Here is a 19,232-nt window from a genome sequence, read left to right as displayed (position 1 = left end):
TATTTTTGAACAAAAAATATGGTATTAATATGGTCATAATGATTGAATTTTAAATTTTATACTCTCTCAAATAGTTATAAGGAAAAGAAAAAAAACTCATATAGTTACTGAAATTACTTCTATTGCTAAAACATGTGGAATGTATTTAAAGAAAATAACCGCAACTTATGCGTATGAGAATCAAAGATGTAAATTTATAACCCTATAAATATTACCATGTACACTCTCAATTTCATTACCTGTATCCATAACACAAACAGGAACAAAAATGGCAGCCTTTATCAGGAATTCTTACACAATAAAACCCCAAAAACCATCGAAGACAAGCATTCACCAACTCTCGGAGTGGGATCAAATAGGAACCGTAACTCATATGCCCACAATTTATTTCTACAAACCATCATCAAACTGGCTTTTGAAATCCGATGCCATGATCAATACGCTAAAAGAATCCCTAAGCCGTGTCCTAGTGCCGTTCTATCCGCTGGCTGGGCGCTTACGCTCTATCGGCAACAGCCGCCTCGAGCTTGTTTGTAATGACATGGGGGTCAAGTTACTTGAGGCAGAATCAAAGTTTCAACTGAAGGATTTTGGCGACTTTTCGCCATGTCCGGCGTTCGAATACCTAATTCCTTGCGTGGATTACACTCTACCGTTCAATGAACTACCACTAATGCTAGTACAACTCACTACGTTCCAATGTGGTGGCGTCAGTGTGGGATTAGCTATATCTCATACAGTTGCTGATGGGCAAGGTGCACTTCATTTCATTTGTGAGTGGGCTCGAATTGCCCGCGGAGAACCCTTAAATAAATCTCCATATCTTGATCGAAACGTCTTTAAAATAGACGAATCGCCGGTTTTTGATCATAGAGAGTTTAATCATCCACCACTCTTGCTGGGGAAATCAAATAATTACGAAGAAAGAAAAAAGAAAACCGCTACAGCCATGCTTAAGCTAACCAAAGAGCAAATTGAGAAGCTGAAAAAGATAAGCTGCGTCAACAATGACGGCCGAAGCTATACTAGATATGAAATCTTGACTGGTCATGTATGGAAAGCTGCATGTAAAGCAAGAGGACATAAACCGGAACAACCAACCGCGATCGGAATCTGCGTTGATGCACGTAAGAGGATGAAACCGGAATTACCTGATGGATATTTCGGCAATGCAACTTTTGATGTAATTGCAGTGAGCACTGCCGGTGAGATTATGTCAAACCCATTAGGGTTTGCTTCAGGCAAAATCAGGGAAGCAATACAGAAGGTAACATCTGAGTATGTGACCTCTGCTGTAACTTTCTTGAAGAATCAAAAAGATTTGACTAGGTTTCAAGATCTTCATACATTAGGAGGTGTTGAAGGACCTTTCTATGGAAACCCTAATCTGGGAGTTGTCAGCTGGCTGAGATTACCAATCTATGGTCTTGATTTTGGGTGGGGAAAAGAAATTTACATGGGACCAGGAACTCATGATTTTGATGGGGACTCATTGGTTATTCCTCATCATGATGAAGAGGGATCGTTAGTTCTTGCTATATGTTTGCGGGTAGCCCATATGGATGCTTTTAAGAAGTACTTCTATGAAGGTCTCGTTTGATAGTCTTAACGAGGTTCACCAGAAATTAATAAATAAATAAGCTGCTGTATCGAATACAGAAGATATGTCGAGGAATAAACATATATGTGTACTATATTGTGGCTTCTTATATGGAATAATTATATTATCATTCAAAATTATACAAATCTAACTTTAAGGTATTATAGCATAAATATCGAGTTAAATATTTTTACAGTTACTAAACTATAGTTTTTTATATGGTTATTGATTTATAAAATATTAGGTCGATGTCCCCGCATTACGCAGTTAATATTGAATAATTTTATAGTTTTTGAAATATTTAAATTAAATTTATATATTCTGTCAAATTTTTAATTTGCATTAAGTTGAATAATTTAACTTTTTAATATCATTTAAATTCTTATAATTATTAATAGAATATATAATGTAGTGACTAAACTTATAAATATTACTTATATTTTAACTTTTCAAATGCTAAATGGAAGAAGAAGAAAATTTAATAGCAAAGTGTAATTATAAAAGTATATCTTTTTTTTTATTTCTTTGCAATTAGCTAAAATGCTTGTAGGGCTAGAATTGAATCAAAGTACCCTCTTATCGTTCCATATAATATGAAAAGGCAGGGAAGAAAAAAGAACAAAGGATCATTTCACCCCCTTAATTTGGTATAAAATATCAAATAAGTTTAAATTTGCTAAAGATGAACACCTTTATTCTAAATTTCGCTAAATCGTATCAAATTTTTTACCCTCACTCTCACCTGAAAGTGAAAAACACTTTCTGATAAAAAAAAAAAACTTGAAATGGTCCTTAAATTTATTCAATTTCCAACTCACTGTCCTTCTATATATACTAGTCTAAATTAATTTATCACATATTAGGTTAATATTAATCTATTTCAAGTACATGGATATTTATCTACACCAAAATATTGTAAATTACATATCTATTTTTTCAGATATCGATATCCACAGCTACATTTTAACTAATTCAAACTGAGCCTAGTTGATCCATTAAGGCGAGAAAGCTCTTCCATTTTTTTTTAAATTATTTCATATTCAGAGTTCGAATTTGAATTCTTTAACTAAAAGAGAAAGAACCTTTACCACTCCGTTTCAATCCCCGTTCATTATATCATCATCTATTAATTGTATTTATATAAATATGTAAATAGACAAAACTTCCATAGGTTTTTTTATTAGAATGAATGTAAGATGAATAAATGTTTAGTCTTTGGAACCAGAATAAATTGGAATACTTCATTTAGTACTTATAGTTTCAGGGGCTGAACTAGGAATTCTATAATAGAGTGGCTAATTTGTATAAAATAAAATTTGAGGGGACTAATAATATAAAATTTAAAATCAAGTAACCATATTTTTTAAAAAAATAAAAATTTGAAGGAGTAATTTAAAAAAAAAATTACGGGGGCGGTCGCTAACTCAGCCATAAGGCTTGTTCCGCATCTGGTTTGAGTTAAAGGTCATCCGGTCTTTCAACCTATGACTCGGAATCAAATAAGCCACCTTCATATATTTTGATCAATTGAGGATAATATTTTTATTTTTTAAATAATTTTAAGACATTTTTTTGTTTATTAGGTAAATTAAGGACAAAATTGGATCATTTCAGTCCCTAAATGTATTCATATTATGCAATTTTTTTCTTAGCTGACACAAAATCAAGAGTATTCTTACTCGATTAAAACACCTGAAAGTAAGTCATTTGACTCTGAGTCACTAGTTATGGAACCAGATTGACCTTTTTCTTCTTATTGTTCCAATAAAAAAAAATTAAATACTGAAAGATAAAATAAAATTAAAATACTTACATAATTCTTGATTATTATAAATTAATTAGACTATTATTTTTATTTTTATTCTTAAAATATGTTAAATTTTAACCATTTCCAAAAAATCATTAAATAAATTTAATGAATTATAAAAATTGTATTAGTTGCTCTTGAATAAATAGTATAAGTAAAATATACGTTGGGATATAAAAGTCAGAAAATGTTCTGATTTTTAATTTTTTTCAATTGTATGTTAATTTATTAGAAAAAAAAAACTAAAATTAAATTAAATTTTTATTTTTCAATTAAATTTTTTAAGTTCGATTTGAGTTAATCATACTGACAAAATTTATAAAATATATATTGCAAAGTCGCTACACTAACTATGATTCTTAAGAAAAAAAATACATTATTTCAATATATTTTTTCTAGTTAGTTTGCAAATATCTCAAACCATTGCCTTTGTATATAATGTCTTCTACAACCTTTGCAAACAGACATAAAATGTTCTACTAAGGGAAAATTTTGGGTTTGCCGGCTCTTCTTTACCTTATAAAATAAGATTATAACAAAAACAAAGTCAGACGAGATTTAGTTTACGTTTCGGATAACTAAAGTAGAAAAGTGTTTCCTATCAGAAAACGACATTAACTCATTAGTTAATTTAAATGGTTATCATTTAACTTATAGTCAAGTTGATAAACTAGATTGATTTGTTTAATGTTATATAATAATAAAAAATATAAAAATAAGTTGATTCACATTCTCATTTCCAAATTAAATTTATTAATCGAATAACATATGAAAGACAATTATTCCGATAAGCTATAACTCAAATGGTATGTATAAACGTGGACAATAAACTGTTAGGTCGTGGATTAAAATTTTCCCATAAGCACTTTCCCATTAGGATTACAAATTGAATAAAACACTTAATTTGTTATTTTATAATCTCTCTATATACTTATATAATTGAAAGGACTATTTATTTAATTTTAAAAATTGTTATTAATAGATAATTCTCATTAGTTTCCAACTTAAATACAATATTTATACCAAATAAGCATTTTCATAAATTTTGAATTGACAAAATAAACTTATTTACCTATAATTATAACGATTTTGTCAAATATAGTATTTGAATATTGCCATCTGATCCGTTATTTATTCACTTTTTTCAAAGTATACTCACTAAAACACATTTGAATTTTACCAAATATATCCAAACCTTAGTTATATTTGTCAAAAATTGAATAAAGTAATTATTTTAATTTTTAAAAATTATGATTATTAAATAATTAACATTAGTTTTTCAAATTGAATAAAGAATTTATTTGTTATTTTATAAATTATAAAATATTTAATTTTAGTCATTATTTATATGAGTTTATATTAAAATATAATTATTAACTAGTTTCTAAAATATGTGGAACTACCAAAGTCAAGTAAAATTCATTTAAAGAAAATATACGCAACTTATGCGTATGGGAAATAAAGATGTAAATTTACCCTATAAATATTATCATGTACACACTTTCAATTTCATTACTTGTATTCACAACAGAAAAAAGAATTAAAAAATGGCAGCTTTTATCAAGAATTCTTACACAATAAAACCCGAAAAACCATCAAAGAGAACCATCCACCAACTTTCGGAGTGGGATCAAATAGGAACCATAACTCATATGCCCACAATTTATTTCTACAAACCATCACCAAACTGGCTTTTGAAATCCGATGCCATGATCACTATACTAAAAGAATCACTAAGCCGTGTCCTAGTGCCGTTCTATCCGCTTGCTGGGCGTTTACGCTCTATCGGCAATAGCCGCCTAGAGCTTGTTTGCAACGACATGGGGGTCAAGTTACTTGAGGCAGAATCAAAGTTTCAACTGAAGGATTTTGGCGATTTTTCGCCATGTCCGGCATTCGAATACCTAATTCCTTGCGTGGATTACACTCTACCTTTCGATGAATTACCACTAATGTTAGTACAGCTCACAAAGTTCCAATGTGGCGGCGTCAGTGTTGGATTGGCTATATCTCATACAGTTGCTGATGGGCAGGGTGCTCTTCATTTCATTTGTGAGTGGGCTCGCATTGCCCGCGGGGAACGCTTAAATAAATCTCCATATCTTGATCGAAACGTCTTTAAAATTGACGAATCGCCGGTTTTCGATCATAGAGAGTTTAGTCATCCACCACTCTTGCTAGGGAAATCAAATAATTACGAAGAAAGACAAAGGAAAACCACGACGGCCATGCTTAAGCTAACCAAAGAGCAAATTGAGAAACTGAAAAGAAACAGCATCGTCAACGATGGCGGCCGATGCTATACTAGATATGAAATCTTGACCGGTCATGTATGGAGATGTGCATGTAAAGCAAGAGGACATGAACCGGAACAACCAACAGCGATGGGAATCTGCGTTGATTCACGTAAGAGGATGCAACCGGAATTACCTGATGGGTATTTCGGCAATGCAACTTTTAATGTAATTGCAGTGAGCACCGCCGGTGAGATTACATCAAACCCATTAGAGTTTGCCTCAGGCAAAATCAGGGAGGCAATACAAAAGGTAACATCTGAGTATGTAACATCTGCTATAACTTTCTTGAAGAATCAAAAAGATTTAACCAGGTTTCAAGATTTTCATACATTAGGAGGTACTGTTGAAGGACCTTTTTATGGAAACCCTAATATCGGAGTGGTCAGCTGGTTGAGATTGCCAATTTATGGTCTTGATTTTGGGTGGGGAAAAGAAATTTATATGGGACCAGGAACTCATTATTTGGACGGGGGATCATTGCTTATTCCTCATCATGATGAAGAGGGATCGTTAGTTCTCGCTATATGTTTGCGGGTAGCTCATATGGATGCTTTTAAGAAGTACTTTTATGAAGGTCTCGTTTGAGATTCTTAACGAGGTTTACCAGAAATTCAGGTGCCAGAAAAGTATAATGATTAATAAATAAAGAAGTTGTTGTATATCGAATAATTATATCATCAGTACATATTTGAAGACCTTAGTTATAGCATAAATTTTGAATTAAATATTTTATGGTTATCACACTATAATATTTTTATAAAACCATTATTGAATTATACTTTTTGATTGCGTGTCTCCTATCAAATGGATTAGAGGAGAGCATCGGTCAACTCGATTCCTAATTTTTCAAAATCGACACTGAATAATTGGGACCGAGCCGTTTATAAAATTGCCAAAAACTAATATTTTAAATCCCTGAAATTTTCTTTCGGTTAGGTGTCGGTTTTTTAAATCGTTTTGGGCCTGTACCGAAGTCCATGTAATAGAGTCCCATTTTTCAAAAAAGTCATTTAGATCACCAAAATCAATTAATTTGAAATAAACTGATGAAATAAAAGGTTCTAATATACAAAAAAAATTTACAAACAAATATAAGTATATAATATAACCTGTTTATAAATTATAATAACACACAGTTGCTATTAAATTTAGATATTAAATTTACAGCGAAAGCAAATCAATACAAGTACCAAATAGTTTATGTGCAAAAAAATAATTACTTACATTTCTGTCCAGAATTTATATGCAAAAAATTAATGAACTGAAAATTAAAACATCAGTTTCATTGATCAAAACATCAAATATTGAGCAGCAGAATTGTGGGCATTAGTCAACCATTAATTGATCTCATGAGCGGCAAAATATGACAAGAGTACAAGACTAAAATCCGGAAATTTAAACAATACCCTATTCAAATTTGATATCTTAATATATCTTACTATGTAGAATTTACTAGTAAGTACTATTAGTATTGAGTAAGGTCTAAAAAAGGAGCGTAGATGTCAAGAATGCCCAGCTTAAAAAAAACATTAATAAAAAACTGTAAATATAATTAAGATTAATAATGTTTACTTAAGTTCTAATTAGGGTTTTAATTAGTTTTTTTTAATTAGGTTTAATTCGAATTTAATTAAGACTAATTAGGCTAATTATTTAATTGATCTCTCTTTTTTTATCATAAGGGTGTTTTTGACCCAGTTTGTAACGTTGAACCTCTAAACTTATACCCATTAACCTATATAATTTTTTATTTGTTTGTTTAACCTATTTAACACCTCAACTTGTAAATTAACCTCTTCTTGTCAAATTGAAAAAAACGATTGGTTACATACAAAAAAAAAGATGCATAAGTGTTGCTTGACCTGTGAACTTAAAATGATATGTTATAGTGTTAAGGTACATAACCCCTAAACTTATAACTTTTTACTCATCTGATTTCCTAATTTTCGGTTTAACCTCTTTGATATACTAAGTTTTAAATTTCTATATAATATATTTTTATTATGAAAATGAAAAAAATTAACTCTCTACTTTATATGATTAGTGAACTTTAAATTTTTAAATAAATTGTTTTTAATTTTTTTAAGAAAATAACTTTTTTACTTTTAAAAAACTAAATAAAAATAAATTAATGTATTAAAATATAAAATATTTATCAAAAAAATCAAAAACTTTCAAAGTTGAATTTCATTTTTTTTTTTGATGAATTTCATTTTTCTAAATGAAAATATGGAAATCAACTTAAAAAAAACACTTTATATATAATTCTTAAACAATAAATAAATTATGTTGTCAAATTAATTTCATTGCTTTTGATCTGTTTTTTTATATAATTATGAGTTTTTTTGTTAAAAATTATAAATTTATTTTTTAAAATTTTTGTACCAATTCACCTCTTTGATCTTTATAATGTAACTTATTTGAGCCTTTTTTTTTTTAAGTTTGGTGATGTGTTAAGCTATGTGGCAGTGCAATCCACCTTTTTTTACCACATCATCGCATTTATATCTTAATCTTTTTTAGAAGTGAAACAAATAAAATATACAAGTTGCACTGCAGATATGTTAAATTGAAAGATAAAAGTCAAATAAATAAATAAGTACTAATTCATAGATCAAAAATTTGCTAAACCATTTTTTCATTATTAAATATTTAAAAAGATGAACATTTCATTTGTTGAGTCTAGACCTGTTTATGGGCCGGGTTCAAACTAAACTCGTCGGGTTTTTTATTTTTATGCAAGTGCAAGTTCGGTTCAAGTCGGGCTGAAAATTTATATTTTCTATCCAAATTCAGCCTGAGTATTATATTTTTGCGGGCTTGGGACGAAAAATTATTATCTAAATCCGATCCTAATAACCGGAGTTAGAGGGGTCTGAACAAGTACCCAAGCTCATAAACAGATTTAGTTGCCTCTTATAAGTATCCAATTTTTCAAGTAAATCAAAATGGAACATTTATCATGAAAACAACATAAACATTTTTTTGACTAATTAATGAAAAACATAGGATAACTGAAATCCTATTAAATGATAAAAGAAATAGTGGAATCCTATTAAATGATAAAAAAATACTGAAATCTTATTAATTAAATATCACTAAACAGTAACTTCAAAATCACTAAACAGAGCTTTTCTTCTCATCGTCAACTTTGGTTTTCTCCTCCTCTTCAGCTTTACTTTTCTTGATTTTCTTTTCTTCTTCAGTTTTTTCGTTCTCCATTTTCCTTTGCTTAAGGAAATTAACAACTACTGCAAGAGCCACATCAGCATCTTCACTCGTCAATAACTCTTCAGCCAAAGATGCAGGGGTCACCTCCGTACTCATTATCAACTCATCAATTTCGTCAAATAATGGGTGCTCTTTCACTTCAAGGTAATTATTGGCCAAAATCCTGAATCCTTGGGGAGTACAATATGACATGTGAATGTGCATATCCATCCGTCCGGGGCGAAGCAATGCGGGGTCTAGAACATCTTTGTGATTCGTCGTAAATACGACTATCCTCTCCTCCCCGCAACTCGACCACAATCCATCAATGCTGTTTAGTAGCCCCGAAAGCGAAAATTTCTGCTCATATCAAATAATTAGTATTAAAACATAAACTTAACAGAGCAAAACATATCGTATTAGATATAGGGTAATTGCAAAATAAAGCATTAATTTTAACGAGTTCCATAATTTTAACACGAGCTTGGGAAGGCTTTTTCAATTAAAATTATGACTTTTTTTGTATAAACGCTAGGCAGCAAACAGCTAAACAGCTAGGTCGTGGGTTCGATTCCTTCCACAAGCGCTCTCCCTCCCCAATTATCAAAAAAAAATTATGACTTTTTATGTGAGATGTATTCTTTGATAATCTAGAATACCAAATGTCAATTTTGTGCAATTCGAAAAACCCAGTAATTTTTTAATAGAAAATATTATACAATAAGAATAAACATACGGGCATTCAAATCAAAAATTGCAATTTAATCTCAATTGCATCAACAAAAAATTGGATTAAAGTTTGCTTTGTTTTCCAGTACTAAAAATTCATTATAAATTACAAAACACCCTAAATTTTGCAATTAAACCATAAAAAAAAGGGTTAAAATATACCTTGAAGACCGTACGTTCATCATCAGAAGAATCATCAGATGATGATTTTTGTTTAGATTTAGCTCTAGTATGCGCCTCCGAATTGCAATCAATATCTTCGATAACAGTTATAGATTTTCTATCTATATCAAGCATAGCTCTTCTCAGATCACCATCAGAACTGATATTAGCAAGGTCCAAATCATACACATCAAACTTCAAGTAATTCGCCATCGCCGCAATCAAACTCGTTTTTCCAGTCCCCGGAGGTCCATGAAGAAGATAACCGCGCTTCCACGCCTTTCCGATTCTCTTATAATAATCCCTCCTCGACAAGAATCTGTTCAAATCATCCATGATCGACTGCTTCAGCTTGCAATCCATGGCGAGCGCATCAAACGTGGACGGATGTTGAAAATCAATGCAATTCCACCCGCCATTACTGGTCCTTGTATAAAGATTTAAAACCTTTTCGCCCTTGGTCATGAGTTTATAAGTACTAAGAATATGAGCCAAGTACACGTTGTAAATCTTATCTCTATGCTCATCTTCAAAAGTAATCTCAAAATAGCCTTTGTTATAATAGTGAGTGTCATTCCCGGCGGAGTCCTTCTCTGGCTTGGCGAATTTCCATGTGATCTCAATACCGTCGAACACATCATCGATCGTTTCGCCTTCGACTAAGGAGGCGGTTACGCTCTCTTGGCCTCGGAACTTACCGACTCGAATGATTTTATTGCTGCTGTCGATTTTGGAAGATAAGTAGAATCTGGCTGCGTTGATGAGCTTGTTACTATCGAGACCGTCCCAAGAATCATCGATGATGAAAGTGTTGGAAGATTCGGGTTTTTGACGAGTGAAAAATAAGATTGAGAGCTTTGAAAGAACGAACTCTTCAATCGAATGGGGTACTAATTCACGGTAAGCGTTTTTTAGAAGCATCATGGATGTGGAAAACGATGCGTATAAAGAGAGTAAAGAGGATGTTGAAGGAATCATCTTTGTGTTTCCTAGGAAAGAATAGTCCTGCATCTTGATGATGATGATGATGATGATGATGATGATGATGATGATGATGATGATGATGATGATGATGATGAAAATGATGGAAATGGAGTTCGCAGTTTTTTTGGTTCAGAGAAAACAAAAAGTTGCTACAAGATTAAAACGGAGGTTTGCTGTGCTTTTAGGGTTTTCTGGTCCATTTATATTCGTGTTTGCTTACTTGATTGGAACCCAAGTCCCACGGCCACAACTACTTGGAACCCAAGTTGAAATACAATTTTCATTTGGAGAAATTTCCTCCACTACATTATTTTTTATTTTATTTACAATTTTATATCGTATTTTTATTCTTATTTTTCTAAACTTATTTTTTATGAAAATATTTTTTTTAATTTCACAAATTTCATTTTTTAATGATTTGTTTTCCGGTGTTTTTTATTTTTCTATCGTGTTTTTAGCATAATTATGATACATTTATAGTATATATATTGTGTTCTTTTACAATATAACAATAACGTACATATAGTGTATCTATAGTGTTTTGAAGTGTATACCACAAAAATACGCAAATACACCAGAAAAATGGACAAAGAATCACTTTCCCCTGAACTTGCGTCAAAATATCAAAAAAGTCCAACGCTGAAAAATGGGATCACTTATACCCTGAACTTGTGTAAATTTGGTCAAAACTTCCCCTCCTCACTCTCACCCTAAAAAGTGAGGCACACTCTTCAATTTTTTATGATAGTTTTTTTTTTTTGACAAGTGGTTTTCTATGGTAAAAAAGTTAGAAAGGTCCTAAATATTTTTTAATTTTTAATATTAACAGACAGAAATTTTAAAACTATCCTTTTTATTTTAAAACTTTATAGATCAAATCAATTTTAAATAAAAATAAAGAAGACCGATTTGCACTTTTTACAAAACACACTCAAATTTTTTTAGATATGAACAGTTGCTGGAATTCTTCTCAGATAGGTGCCCGTCGACGACAAACTTCATCTCTGAAGCTCGACAAACCTATTTAGGTTCCTTTCTATTACAGGAACCAACGCTGTCTCTGTAAGGAGAAGAACCCATCTGGGTTCGTCTCCAACAGAGACTATGATGGTCTCTGTAAGAAGACAAATCCAGATGGGTTCTTCTCTGTTATAGAGACCAGTTGGTCTCAGACGGAGATGAAATTTGTTTTTCGAGGACAGTGGGTGAATTTGGACGGTGGAAATGGAAAAATCGATGAGTTAATTGGTTTAGAGTCTTAGGTTAATTAGAATTAAATGTTTAAGGTTAGATTATAGTTAAGTATGATTAAATAAAGTTAATTTTTAAAATTTGAAATCTCACTTTCTAATTGAGTGACACGTCAGCAAAAGGGGATTTTTAATCTAGTTTGCACAAATTCAGAATATAAGTGATCTGATTTCGTTATTTTAGATTTATTTTAATACTTTAACACAATTTCGGAGGTGAAAGTGACCCTTTGTTCCCAGAAAAATATAGATACACAAAAAAAACATTAAAAATACACCAGAAATACACTATAACGTAAATACACCATAAACACACTACAAATACACCTTAAATCAATTAATTTTGACAAAATTAGTAGCATTAAAATAAAAGAACAAATATATGAATAAAAAAAGATGAAACAATTATATAAATAATGGAAGAATTTTGTAAACATAAAAATAATAGGTCTACAAAAATCTAATTTATCACAAAAAATCTAAAAAATTACAAAATATCTAAAAACGACGTCGAGGATATCATTGGAAGAATCGCGACGATGAAAAATCCTCCAAAAAACGCGACAGTTAAAAATTATGACGAAAAATTAACCGGAAGACGTGCGACAGCGAGATGGAAGAAAGCGGCGATCGATAAAAAAAAGGAAAAATTTGACCGGAAAAGAAGTGAAAAGAAAAGTAGAAATTTTATAGGGAGAAAGAACTAGAGAGAATTTGTGTAAGGGGAGAGAAAAAGTGTGGTGACTATGAAAATCAAATAACTAAAATGAGATAAAACTCTAATATATAGTAGGATTTTTTTTTACATTATGTTTTAAATAAGAGTATAGAGGAAAATTATGAAAAGATGGATAAAAATACTATAAATATATTTTGAATGAGATATTTTAAAATTAATTTTTCTAATTTATCAAAAACAAAACAAAACATTTTAATTTAATTTTCAAAAATGGTTTATAAAAAGTTCAAAAACGAAATAAAGTAGAAATACAATTTGCTAGCTATTGGAGCTCCCTATAATATGGTCATTTAGATTTCATTTCGTCCGTTGTAGTTGTAATTAAAATAAATATAAATATAATAAAATAATAAAATAATTATTAAATAAAGTAAAACTATTAATAAATGATATCATTTAAACAAATAGTATATACAACATGAAAAAAAAATATTTTATTTTTATTATTATTGATTAAACTAAATATATATTAAAAATGAAATGTAAATTATAATAAATTTAAAATTCTCAAATTCAGAATTAAAAAGAATAATTTAACAAATTTAACGGTGAACAGGTTAAACAACAAATTTAGCAATCTAATAAATAAATTAGTATAAGTTTAGAAATTAAGTACTCCCTCCGTCCCACTCTAATTGACAAAATAACTAAATTACAATAACCAATACAATTTAATAAATGACATAGAGAATTACTTGTATATCCTTCTTTTGATAATAGAGCTAATTAATGCTATTAGTATACCAGTCAAATTTTCATTAAATATTCACCATTTTCCATAAAAGAGAGAGCTTTAAAAGAGGGTAAAGATGGAAAATTAAAGGAAAAAATTATAGTTATGTTAGTTTTGTCAATTAGAATGGGACATTAAAAACTCCATATTTTGTCAATTAGAGTGGGACGGAGGGAGTAATATATTTAATTTTATATATTTAGTGATATGGCAAACAAGTTGGCATCTCGGTTAAAAATATTGTTCCACGTAAATGTATTTGAGACTCAATCTTAATTCAGGGGTTAAAAATGCTAATTTAACAAGTTCAAACTTCCAATAAGTTAAAAGTTGAGTTAAAAATTAGATGAATAAATGATTATTAATTCAGGATTCAAATTATGTATTAAATCTTCATAATTCTACATAGTGGGGAACGTGGTCTAAATAGTAAATTCTTTTTGGCATGATTCGAGACTAGTGGTCGTCATGCCTTCATGACGTGTACAAGCCTAAGTCAGCAAGGCTAGTGCTGACAAGCAAACTTACCAGCTAAATTTAACTTTCAACTTTTTAAGGCATCTTGTTGACCAGGTCCAAGGAACCAATTAGAATAGGTGCTTTATAAAATTATTTTATTTTTTTATATCATCATTAAATAGGATTTTTTTTTCTTTTAAGATGAAAGAATTAAGAGATAAATTATTTTAAAAATTTTGGTTGCCTCTTATATAGTTATCCAATTTTTTAAGTAAAATGGGGATCAAAATGGAACATTTGTCATCAAAAGAAATCCTATAAACATTTTTTTTGGACTGATTAATGGAAAACTTAGGATAACTAAAATCCTATTAAATGATAAAAAAAAGTACCAAAATCTTATGATATAAATATCAGTAAAAAGTAACGTAAAAAACAATTCACTAAACAGAGCTTTTCTTCTCATCTTCATCTTTGCTTTTCTTCTCCTCTTCATTGTCAACTTTGGTTTTCTCCTCCTCTTCAGCTTTACTTTTCTTGATTTTTTTTTCTTCTTCGGCTTTTTCTTTGTCCAATTTCCTTTGTTTAAGGAAATTAACAACTTCTCCAAGAGCCACGTCAGCATCTTCACTCGTCAATAACTCTTCAGCCAAAGATGCAGGAGTCACCTCATTACTCATTATCAACTCATCAATTTCTTCAAATAATGGGTGCTCCTTCACTTCAAGGTAATTATAAGCCAAAATCCTGAATCCTTGAGGAGTACAATATGACATGTGAATGTGCATATCCATCCGTCCGGGGCGAAGTAATGCGGGGTCTAGAACTTCTTTGTGATTCGTCGTAAATATGATTATCCTCTCCTCCCCGCAACTCGACCATAATCCATCAATGCAGTTTAGTAGCCCCGAAAGCGAAAATTGCTGCTCATACCAAAATAGTCATTAAAACATAGCATAATAGTGATAATAGGATAAATGCAAAATAAATCATGAATCTCCGCGAGTTTTATAATTTTAATACGAGATTGGGAAGGCTTTTTCAATTGAATTTATGACTTCTTTTGTGAGATTTTTTTTTTTGAAAATCTAGAATACCTAATGTTAATATTAGGGGTGGGCATGGACCGGTTAACCGGTCCATGAGGGTAATTTGTAAACCGGTCCATTGTAATACGGTTTTTAAAATTAAAAACCTAAACCTAAAATTTTAAACGGTTAACCGGTAAATTGGTTAACCATAAAAAACGGTTCGGTTTTGCGGTTTTGCGGTTTTTAACCATATAACCATTAGAAAAATTAAAGACAAAAAAAGATATATTTTTAATTCTATTTGATTTTTTAGCAAACAAAAAAAAACTATAGAAATTCAAATTATATTAAAAAAATATAAATCTAAACTATCTTATAAATGTTAAAGTGGGAAATCCCACATTGGTTGTGTGTGTGAGTGGACATGTGTTTATATATTGGTTGGGCACCTACACTTAATACCAATTGGTTTTAAGATGGAATCTAACATGGTATCGGAGCCTTGTCCATTCACACAATTTGAGTTTGGCCCGGCCCACGTGAGATTTACGTGAGGGGGGACTTTGTTGCTCGGCCCGTACACGCTACGCGTGAGGGGGAGTGTTAAAGTGGGAAATCCCACATTGGTTGTGTGTGTGAGTGGACATGTGTTTATATATTGGTTGGGCACCTCCACTTAATACCAATTGGTTTTAAGATGGAATCTAACAATAAATAGTTAAATCAATGCAAATATTTAAAACTATTATTATTTACAAATAATTTATGAATAATATTAAAACTAGGTTTTTATTTTTTGAATTGTTTGTAGTGTTGTTCACGTCCACTTTCTACTATTTATAGACTTAAATATTCCTATTTTTGTTAAGTAAATATTTTAATAAGGAAAACAAATTTCTTTTACAATATTTTCATATATAAAATCTCCTAAAATATATAAATATTACTAAATAAAATATATGTCAATATAGTATTATATTTAAATTTTATTGTGTATATTATAAAATCAATATTATTTTATAGATCATAAAATATATCTTATTAATTATTAAAAATATATGAATATATATATATAAACCGGTTAACCGGTTAACCACGGTTTTTAGAAATTCAAAACCTAAACCTAAACCATTAACCATGAAAACTAAAAATCAAAACCTAAACCGTTGGACCGGTTAACCACATTTTCCGGTTCGGTTTTCCGGTTTCGGTTCGGTTAATCGGTTTGACTGGTTTTTTTGCCCACCCCTAGTTAATATTATGCAATTCGAAAAACCTAATAACTTTTTAATAAAATATATTAATGAATAATAGGAATATAGTAATAATGGTATGATCATATATATACACACACGAGAGTTCAAATTAAAAAATTGCTATTTAGTCTATATCGCAAAAAAATTTAGATTATAGTTTGGTTTGTTTTCCAATACCTAAATTCATTATAAATTACAAAACACCCTAAAATTTGATTTATTTTGCAATTTCACATAAAAAAAAAAGAGTGTTAAAACATACCTTGATGACCGGAGCTTCCGGAAGTTCAACCTCAGAAGAATCATCAGATGATGATTTTTGTTTAGATTTTGCTCTAGTATGCGCCTCCGAAGTGCAATCGATGTCTTCGATAACAGTTATAGATTTTCTATCTATATCAAGCATAGCTCTTCTCAGATCACCATCAGAACTGATATTAGCAAGGTCCAAATCATACACATCAAACTGCAAGTAATTCGCCATCGCCGCAATCAAACTCGTTTTTCCAGTCCCCGGAGGTCCATGAAGAAGATAACCGCGCTTCCACGCCTTTCCGATTCTCTTATAATAATCCCTCCTCGACAAAAACCTGTTCAAATCATCGATGATCGACTGCTTCAGCTTGTGATCCATGGCGAGCGCATCAAACGTGGATGGATGTTTAAAATCAATGCGACTCCACCCGCTACGAGACCTGGTGTAAAGACGTAAAACCTTTTCGACCTTGGTCATGAGGCTGTAAGTACTAAGAATGTGCGCCAAGTACTCGTTATAAATCTTATCTCTATGCTCATCTTCAAACGTAATCTCGAAGTAGCCTTTGTTATAATAGCGAGTGTTATTCCCGGCGGAGTCCTTCTCTGGCTTGGCATATGTCCACTTAATTTCAATACCGTCGAACGCATCCTCGATCGTTTCGCCTTCGACTAAAGAGGCGGTAACAGTCTCTTGGCCTCGGAACTTACCGACTCGAATGGTTTTATTCCTGCTGTCGATTTTGGAGGATAAGTAAAATCTGGCAGCGTTGATGAGCTGGTTGCGGTCGAGACCGTCCCAAGAATCGTCGATGATGAAAGTGTCGAAAGATACTTCGGATTTTCGAGGAGCGAAAAATAAGAGGGAGAGCTTTGAAAGAACGAAATGTTCGATCGTATGGGGTACAAATTCACGGTAGGCGTTTCTTAGAAGCATCATGGAAGTGGAAAAAGAAGCGTATAAAGAGAGTAAAGAGGATGTTGAAGGAACCATCTTCGTGTTTCCTAAGAAGGAATAGTCCTGCATCTTGATGATGATGATGGAAATGAAGTTCGCAGTTTTTTTGGTTCAGAGATAACAAAAAGTTGTTACAAGCTAGGGAGGTTTGCTGTGCTTTTAGGGTTTTCCGTTCGACGTGATTGGCAATTAACTTGGAAGCCAAGTAGAAATACATGAAGTTTTTCAAAAAGAAATCATTACAAGATTTTAATTCAATTTTCAAAAAGAGTTGGATATAATTTTCAAAATCAAAAAAGAGTAGGGATGCAATTTAACCGATTTTTTAAAAAATTATATATTATATATTGTTTGCACTAAAATGTTACTCCATCTGGTCCGTAATTTGTCGCATTTGAAAAATTATTTTGGTCCATAATATTTGTCATGTTATAATATTAAGAGAGCATTAATTGCTATTTTTCCATGTTTATCCCTCATTATTTTATTGAAAATATATAATAAACAAATAAAAATAATAGTTATAAATATAAACAAGTTTCATTATAAGGCTAACTTAGTAAAAGTGTTTATAAATTCAGACATATTAATTGTTTTCTTAATTTTTGTGTCAATTCTAAATGTGACAAATATTATGAACCGGAGGGAGTATAATTTTAAAATAAAACGTGATTAATGTATCAAATCACAAAAGCCAAGAAGGAGTCCAAAATTTATTTTCCTTTAATATCAAATCTGCCCAAAATAATCTCATGGTAGATTTTATTTTTTAAATTTTAGAAAGTTAATAATATTCCCTAAAAATTGAAATGATTCTATTTGAATTTGAAAATGGAAAGACATTAATTTAATTTTTTTATATACATATGAAATATCTTACATTAGATATTAACTTTCACTTTTTTATTTATTTCAGATTATATTTATATTTATATTTGTAAACACTTTAGAGTTTTTTTTTTAAATTACAAATGAGGTTCAAAATTTGGTGTATTAATTCTTTTTATTAATTATTTACTTATGTAATATAAAGCACATTTAGTATATATCAGTTATTGTTATTGTTATCTTTTTGGATGCTTTAATAGTTTTTTTTTTGAAAATAATGAAAATTTCATTAATAGGGAAATAAAAATACAACTTGATCAAATATTGAATATATCAATACATTCAAGAGGTACAATAATAGAACATCAGTAAAATAACAAAAAATTATATTTAATTTCTTCAATCGCATTGACGGAGCTCTTTGAATGTGCAACTCGGCGATCCGTCCGCTCCACTCGAAGGTTATTTTAAACCACAAATCGACTCTTTGGTCTTTGAATGAGTCCGATTGAGAGGATATTAGAAATAAAATTTCTACTGATAGCACTTCAGATCTACGTTCCGTAGATAATTCCATCAAGAAAATAGCAAAACCCATAAAGGGTAAGAGGCAGAATTCCACTAAGGAAGACAAAACATCCATAAAGGAAGAAAGAAAAAACCAACAGATCTCAAATCTGTGATTATTGACGTAAAATAAACTAAATACGAGATTTAAAGAGAAAACGAGAAGGCAGGGAGGTGATTTTGAACCAAACAATGGCCAAAATCACCTCCCTCTTGTTGCGGCTAGGGTTTCTGAAAAGAAAGAGAGAGTTTAGAGAGATAGATGCTTTAATAGTTATGAATTAATTATAAGCTAAGTATAAAATAACCAAAGTCTATAATTCAAAAAGTATATAAACACTGGATAATAAGCTGATAAGATCGTAGA

General features: G+C 30.7%; 4 protein-coding genes across 4 annotated transcripts; 2 read left to right on the top strand and 2 right to left on the bottom strand.

The window, feature by feature from the left end:
- The first annotated feature begins 268 nt into the window (after positions 1–268).
- LOC126676536 (spermidine hydroxycinnamoyl transferase-like) lies at positions 269–1,604 on the top strand. The gene has a single exon (XM_050370757.2). The coding sequence runs from the start codon at positions 269–271 to the stop codon at positions 1,598–1,600; it is 1,332 nt and encodes a 443-aa protein (XP_050226714.1). The 3' UTR covers positions 1,601–1,604.
- Positions 1,605–4,948: 3,344 nt separating this feature from the next.
- On the top strand, positions 4,949–6,336 carry LOC126679156 (spermidine hydroxycinnamoyl transferase-like). The gene has a single exon (XM_050374105.2). It carries the CDS (start codon positions 4,955–4,957, stop codon positions 6,287–6,289), a length of 1,335 nt encoding a protein of 444 aa, XP_050230062.1. The 5' UTR covers positions 4,949–4,954; the 3' UTR covers positions 6,290–6,336.
- Positions 6,337–8,759: 2,423 nt separating this feature from the next.
- On the bottom strand, positions 8,760–10,878 carry LOC126676581 (AAA-ATPase At2g18193-like). The gene is made up of 2 exons (XM_050370809.2): positions 9,806–10,878; positions 8,760–9,274 (listed from the first exon to the last, which is right to left on the bottom strand). Exons 1-2 carry the CDS (start codon positions 10,814–10,816, stop codon positions 8,825–8,827), a joined length of 1,461 nt encoding a protein of 486 aa, XP_050226766.1. The 5' UTR covers positions 10,817–10,878; the 3' UTR covers positions 8,760–8,824.
- A 3,431-nt stretch (positions 10,879–14,309) lies between these two features.
- On the bottom strand, positions 14,310–17,638 carry LOC126676580 (AAA-ATPase At2g18193-like). The gene is made up of 2 exons (XM_050370808.1): positions 16,520–17,638; positions 14,310–14,893 (listed from the first exon to the last, which is right to left on the bottom strand). Exons 1-2 carry the CDS (start codon positions 17,537–17,539, stop codon positions 14,414–14,416), a joined length of 1,500 nt encoding a protein of 499 aa, XP_050226765.1. The 5' UTR covers positions 17,540–17,638; the 3' UTR covers positions 14,310–14,413.
- Positions 17,639–19,232: the final 1,594 nt, after the last annotated feature.

Source organism: Mercurialis annua, linkage group LG4 (assembly GCF_937616625.2).
Source record: "Mercurialis annua linkage group LG4, ddMerAnnu1.2, whole genome shotgun sequence".
Classification (NCBI taxonomy): Eukaryota; Viridiplantae; Streptophyta; class Magnoliopsida; order Malpighiales; family Euphorbiaceae; genus Mercurialis; species Mercurialis annua.
The sequence above is the reverse complement of the archived record's forward strand: the minus strand, read 5'-3'. Positions and strand labels throughout refer to the sequence as shown.